The sequence below is a fragment of the Papaver somniferum genome, chromosome 11 (genome assembly GCF_003573695.1).
Source record: "Papaver somniferum cultivar HN1 chromosome 11, ASM357369v1, whole genome shotgun sequence".
Lineage (NCBI taxonomy): Eukaryota > Viridiplantae > Streptophyta > Magnoliopsida > Ranunculales > Papaveraceae > Papaver > Papaver somniferum.
The window spans coordinates 827,721-834,739 of NC_039368.1; the positions used below are offsets into that span (position 1 = coordinate 827,721).

Here is a 7,019-nt window from a genome sequence, read left to right on the forward strand (position 1 = left end):
AATTTTTGGTGTCAATTCATCCAGAAGATATGACAACGAATGTTTTCCCAGTACTGGAGGCCATATATGATTTTTCTCAGGCCCGGGGTAGCTAGCTAGCCTGTGAGTTTATTGCATTAGTAACTCTGAGTAGCTAGATTTATGTCTCTGTCACTACCTCCGCTACCAACTGTATATATGACTATATGGGTGCAACCACTAGTTACTCACTTTCTCTTGGATTTTTTCCCCATCCAAACACAAGTATCAAACCAGCCCCCTCAATTCAGTTTCAAGTTCTAAAATGGCTCCCGCAGCTATTCCTGATAATCATCAACTTCATGTATTTCTGTTCCCGGTCATGGCTCAAAGTCTCATGATTCCGATGGTAGATGTTGCAAGACTATTTGCTGCTCGTGGTCTTAAATCCACTATAATCACTACTCCTCTTAATGCAATGAGTGTTTCTAAATCAGTGGAACGCGATAGATTATCTGGTCTCAATATCAATGTGCAAATCATTCCGTTTCCTGGCGTTGAGGCAGGTTTACCAGAAGGAATTGAATGTCTTAATGAGATTACTTCACCTGAAATGATGCCTAAATTTTTCAGGGCTATGGATATGGTTCAAGAACCATTTGAGAAGCTCTTGGAAGAACATCGCCCAGATTTTGTAGTCGCGGGTATGTTTTTAACATGGGCAACCGAGTCCACAGCTAAGTTTGGTATTCCTCGATTTGTCTTTCATGCAGCAAACTTCTTTTATCTCAGCGCGAAGGAGAGTTGAAGACATCACAAACCTTACGAGACGATTAGTACTGATCATACTGATGAAAATTCCTCATCATTATTTGTGATCCCGGGTCTTCCAGACAAGATAGAGATGAGCACGGCACAGATACCTAGCCATTCCGAAAGTAGCAATTTTGTTTTCGAGATGCAAAAGAAAATAAGCGAATTCGAGGTAAACAGCAAAGGGATCTTAGTTAACAGCTTCTATGAGTTGGAGCCAGCTTACGCCGAGCATTACAAAATTGTCTTGGGAAGAAAAGCATGGCATATTGGCCCCATTTCGTTTCTAAATGAGCATGCCGCTGATAAGGCTCAAAGAGGAAAGAAATCGGCAATTGATGAACAATATGTATTGAAGTGGCTCGACTCAAAGGAACCAAATTCAGTTCTTTATGTTTGTTTTGGGAGTGTATCACGGGTTAATGACAATCAGTTGCTGGAACTAGCGATGGGTCTTGAGAGTTCAGGTTGTTCATTCATTTGGTTGTAAGGAAAATAAAGAAGGTCGATGAAGATAGATTTTTACCAACAGGTTTTGAGGAGAGAGTAAAAGGAAGGGGTCTCATAATCAGAGACTGGGCACCGCAGCTATTAATCCTCGACCATCAAGCGGTTGGTGGATTCATGACTCATTGTGGATGGAACTCTTTGTTAGAAAGTATAAGTGCAGGGGTTCTTATGATAACTTGGCCTATGTTTACTGACCAGTTCTATAACGAGATATTTATCACTCAAGTCATTAAGATTGGAACTCTATTAGGACCCAAAGAGCACAATTGGTTAGACTCGAAAAATGTGTCGTTGGTGAAGAACGACAAGATAGAAATGGTGGTCAGCTGGTTGATGGGTGATGGGGAAGACGCTAAAAACATGAGAAAGAGAGCAAAAGAAATCAGTGAAATGGCCAAGAAATCTGTTGAAGAAGGTGGTTCGTCTTATGCCGACTTGACTAGTTTGATTGAGGAGATGAGAATCTACACTAAGAAATAATCTAACATTTCACAGGAAGATCACATTTCTCGCGGAATACTGTTGTTGATCACGTTTTTTTTCTTTTTTTCTTTTTGTCTCTGTGCGTTTTAATCTTTTTATTCTCTTTATTTCTCCTTTCCATCGGCCACAAAATAAAATGTATGTGCTTGTGTGTTTTGTTATTTTCAAGATTTAAGCTAAACTTTGAATAAAAGAATCCGTCGAAAATAAAGCATTGAAGGAAATGATGGCTTAGAGCAACCACAGTCATGAGACGGACCAAATACCAAAAGCCAGATTAAAAGCCAAAAAAATTTGGTATTCTGGGTGTTCAAGCGCAATGGGGGACGACCAAAATTTGGTGAAGCGTAACTTATACGAACGCTTGGTGCGAGACGGAACTTATACTCACGTTTCTTGACCGAGCGTCTTTATAATATGCGTCTGAACGAAACAGAGGTATTATGTGCGCCTGATTGAGGCGCAGGTATAGTTCACGCCTAACATGGGACGGCGATGGAAAGTGCGTCTACTGGGACGGAGATGTTATGTGCGTCTGATACATACGGAGATAGAAAGTGCGTACGACTCGGGCGGACATAGAAGGTGCGTCTGGGTAGCCAAAAAAAAAAAAAAATGTCCCTGAGAAGTAAATGATTTGAGCACTGCACATTCGTTTCTTGCTTCCTCCTCAAAGCGGTTAGTTTATGATGTTGATATGGATGGGGGGCGTAACTGCTTAGAGCAACCACAGCCATGGTGGAAGAGGAAGTTAACTGGGTGCATATAATCAACGAAAATTAAAACTGGTATCAGGAGCACACTATTCTTCTGCCCATCTCATACGTAACTTAAAGTTGCGTTTCATCCAAACGCACGTATAATCAACGCCCATCTCATACGTAACTTAAAGTTACGTTTCATCCAGACGCACAATAAAACTACGCCTGATATTGGGCGGATGTATTAGATGCGTTTGAAGGGGCGGAGTTTATACATGCGCCTGACTCATACGGTGTTTATATGCTCGCCTGATTTCATATGGTGATTAAACTTACGCCTGGTTTCATACGCTCCTAATACTTCCGTCCCGCTATATCTTCTTTAGTCTGGACAGACGACCACATTTGGTCTCAAACCCTAAATTTGGCGACCAAATTTGGGTTTACTCCTCACCACTGCGGCACTCTCTAGGACCACATTTGGGTTTAGTACCCAAATTTGGTCGTGACTGTGGTTGCTCTTAGGAGTTAGGATTTGAAAATATTCTCATGAAGCATGCTGCTCCATCATTAGATTCGACTTTTAGTTAATGTATCCGTTTATAACTTTTAGTAACCAGTTGATAAGGTTGATGTGCTGCAAAAAGTCCCAGTAATGATGCATCTATTGTAGTTAACCATAATTGAATAAAAGAACAAAAATGTTAAACGGACCATGTGATTGAACCACACGGAAACCGCTAGACACAACAAAGCCCAAAAAATGGGACCCTTTGCTGTCCTCCGCAGGGTCCACCGGGACCACACCAAAAATTTGTGAGACAAAAATTGAGATACGATTTTGGTATGATCTGTTTACACGGTAAGAAAGACAATACCAGGAGTTTCAACCCATCATCAAATCAACTTAAATAACTGTTGTTTTTTTTTTATATGCTCTTAGGCTTAGAGGTGTAAATTGGGATGGGCTAGCACGTTTATGGCACAGCACAACACGTTAAAATTCGAGCACAATACTACACAACACGTGACTTGACACAGCACGGCACAACACGTTAGTTTATGTGCCGGAAAAATAGGCACATCAGCATGGCACAACATGTGGCACGTGTAAGCACGCGGCACAACACGACACGACACGCGAAGAAAGTACGCCAAATTATATATAAAATACAACACAATACATCACATTTCATGCATATTTCACAAAAAAATCTTCATTTTAGCCAATTTTTGATATTTTATTTTCGTCATGATGATTAATTTCTATAATAATACATATATAAATTAAAATATTAGAAAAATATTTACTTTAGAAAACATAAAATAAGTGGGTAGGCACAACCCAGTACGGCACATCACGATTATTTTTCTGGCACAACCCAGCACATCACGCCATTTAATACGGCACAATACAACACGTCTGAATCTCTAGTACAACCCAGCACAACACGTAGCACACTGAGCAAGTGACTTCGTGGGATGGACTGTGCCGGGCCGACACGTTTTACACCTCTCCTCTCAGCTAACGTACATTATGAATATATAATCGGCCCTGGAGGTGTATTGTAATTCAGCGACAGCTTCTCCCCATGATTTACAAACTCTAGGAATCACCGTCAGAATATCCTGCAGAGGTAGTTTGATAAAGATTAACCCAAGTGCATCCGGTGCTAGTTCATCCCAGCATCTCAAATCACCTCCTTCCATCTCAAACAATCCCTGCGCAAAACAACAAATCATAATTCCATCATACATGAAAACTAACACAGAACTCGAACAGAAACCATTTGTATGCAATTCTAAGACAACCCCAGAACAGAAAACAAGAACCACACCAAGGGTGAACAGAAAGTTAAGAAAAATTCTTGATACTTACCTGAAAGGGTTGAAACAAGAAGAGAAGATAAAAACAGATTAAAAAAAAAAAAGACAAGAAAAGCAAGAGAAGTCGAAAGATCTGAAAGAATGTTAATAAGAAAGTAAACAGCTTGAAATCTTTCCAACAATTAATATAACACGCGCATGGTTCTATATGAGCACAAGTTGGCAAACTATTTATTTCCTCCGATAGAGAATTTAATACTACCAACCAACTAATTAATCAATCTAATCGGTGTTATTCAATTTAACAAGACATTTATGACACTATATAGAGGTGAGTCATCAGCATATAAATATCCGTTTACGGATGACAACATTTAAACCAAGAACAGTTGGGAGGCGTTATCTCTATCCCTGACCAATTACTCTCGTAAAATATCAAGTTTATGTAAAATTATATCCGAGCGAATTCGTTTGAATTTCTGATCGACAACCACCGTGGGTACGATCAACACTATTATATGACCGTATTGGCGTTATTGTTGTGGGGTTAATATAGTTGATTGATTGTCTTTGGGGACAGACTATACGTTTCTGGACAGTGAAGGTTTTGGTTTAAATCTGATAACAGTAAGCTAGAACACCATTTTTTTTTTATTTAATGAAAATTATGGAACCATTATTTATTTATTTTTTCATGGAATCTTTTTTTCTCAAGTATAAAAATTCCTCATATTATTAGCGGATGAGTGTCGGCACTCGGTAACTCTGAGTCATTTGTCTAGCTACCGTCTCAAAACTTATGAGAGGGATGTAAATTCGTTCCTCTGATTATTAGCTTGATATTTTGTCTCTTTGTAAATTAATATCCGACCAAAGTATATTTTGGAATTCCGACTCAGATGAATCCACGTGAACACAAGAACAACCACAGATGTGCTTACTTTGTGATGATGTTAAGGATAAGTTAGCTTGGTCACAGTCGTGACTCTCCTTGGATGGGTGGATATTATTGACATGTTTTTCTTTCCTGTGCCTTTGGCCTCTCTCTCTTTCTCTTAAAATCGTGGCTCCCCACTGCATTCAACATATCCGGCCGGACACGGAGCAAATGAAGGACAATCACACCATGAAATGTTGGGCCCTTTACAGTTGTATAGTAATATGACATTCAACCATATCTGGTCCAGTTAATCAACTATTTTAAAGGACCACTGTGTTAACTGCCTTCCAACACTAGTATAACCGTTTTTTTTTTGTTTACAACTTAGCCACGTTTAGGGTTATTTACGTGGCTACTGATCACAAGTATAACTATAGCCGCGTTTTATATTATCTTGTAGTCATAGTACACTATTTGGTCATCGGTTTAAACCAAAACTCATCAACTGTAGTCATAAGACACCTTTTGGTTGTGGGTTTACATCTATACCCATCATCTGTAGTCATAGGTGAGGATATGACCACACTAGTAATTATGTGGGCGTCGAGTTTATAAGTTGGCTTTAAATACGCCTATTAACTCATGACAGAAAGAAATCTGATTAAGTCACTTTGATTTGTTTATGTGTCTATTGTGTATAGGTTATTAGATAAAGGGGCCGATCTTTAAGTTATGGTATGCTTCCTACGGAGAACCGAGGTCAAGGGCACTATATATTTATAAATTAATGCTTAAAAACTTGCATGTCTTAAACTTGATATCAAGTTACTCTTTGCATCATTCATATAGCCTACTTGGATGATCTTTTTATATTTTTTTTTTTTTTGACAAAGCCCATGTTATAGGGTACAATGAAGCTAATTGAGCTATTCTAAGATGATAATTGACCCATGAATAGTTTATTAAGAGAGTGGCAATTCATGCATTGGAATTCGTGTAATTTTTTTTTTTGCCTCATTTTTCCATGGCCATGCCAATCCCTTAGTGAGTAAAAATATTGTGTATCTATGGCTTTGTAAGTACAGATACAATTCTTTGATCCTAGTTGTAAAAAGTATAAGGCTCCACATGCCACATCGACATCAAGTATATGGCATGTATATGGACTTGATGGATGAACGTGCCTGAAATGGAATGTCTAAATGCTATTATACTCCCCATTATCTTTTGACAACCCATACTAATATTGTCGATATGTTTGTGCTAAAGTGTACATGCAACTCTCATTCTCATCAATATTTTTTCAGGAAGAAAAATAGCTTAGTATAACAAAAAGGTACTGGCAATCATCAATTTTTATCAACGTTATCTTTTTTTAATTACTTCATATTTATACGGAATAATATTATTCTAAAAACAGTCTCTCTGACGCTCTTACTCAATTTTTGTCGGCAAAATTTTGTTACATCATGGTGATATTCAAATTAGATGGACACGAAAATATGGAAAAACAGTAAAATTCCTCGCTATAGAATAGGTTGGTTGAGCATATAACAAAAATTATGGACAACTATCAATTTTCAAAGAGTAACAGATTCAAAAAGATAGGAAACTACGCATCTAACTAAGCCTGGTGCAAAGAACGACCACAAATCCAGGACGGACCGATAATATTTTGAGAGATAAACATGTGATCTGACCACCCCAGTCTCATCCTAGCAAAAGACATCTAGCGGCTGTAGTGTTTGTAACCCCCTCTAGCTTCTTAAGTAATTCCTCTTCAATTAAAACGTTACATCCACTAAATGGTAGCATTAAAAAAAAAAAAAAAAAAAAAAAAAAAAAAA

General features: G+C 38.2%; 1 protein-coding gene and 1 long non-coding RNA gene across 2 annotated transcripts; one reads left to right on the plus strand and one right to left on the minus strand.

The window, feature by feature from the left end:
* Positions 1-283: 283 nt before the first annotated feature.
* On the plus strand, positions 284-1,887 carry LOC113322279 (UDP-glucose flavonoid 3-O-glucosyltransferase 7-like). The gene is made up of 3 exons (XM_026570341.1): positions 284-662; positions 852-1,120; positions 1,234-1,887. The coding sequence occupies exons 1-3, from the start codon at positions 284-286 to the stop codon at positions 1,759-1,761; spliced, it is 1,176 nt and encodes a 391-aa protein (XP_026426126.1). The 3' UTR covers positions 1,762-1,887.
* Positions 1,888-3,681: 1,794 nt separating this feature from the next.
* Positions 3,682-4,514, minus strand: LOC113323597. Its single transcript, XR_003347708.1, has 2 exons — positions 4,345-4,514; positions 3,682-4,187 (listed from the first exon to the last, which is right to left on the minus strand). It is a non-coding gene; the product is annotated as an uncharacterized LOC113323597 (long non-coding RNA).
* Between the last annotated feature and the right edge of the window lie 2,505 nt (positions 4,515-7,019).

Excerpts from the sequence above, each read along its gene's own strand:
- LOC113322279 (XM_026570341.1), top strand. The coding sequence starts at position 284 with ATGGCTCCCGCAGCTATTCCTGATAATCATCAACTTCATGTATTTCTG. Across the intron at positions 663-851 it reads CCCAGATTTTGTAGTCGCGG|ACAAGATAGAGATGAGCACG; the intron begins GTATGTTTTTAA and ends CGGGTCTTCCAG. Across the intron at positions 1,121-1,233 it reads CGGCAATTGATGAACAATAT|TTCAGGTTGTTCATTCATTT; the intron begins GTATTGAAGTGG and ends GGGTCTTGAGAG.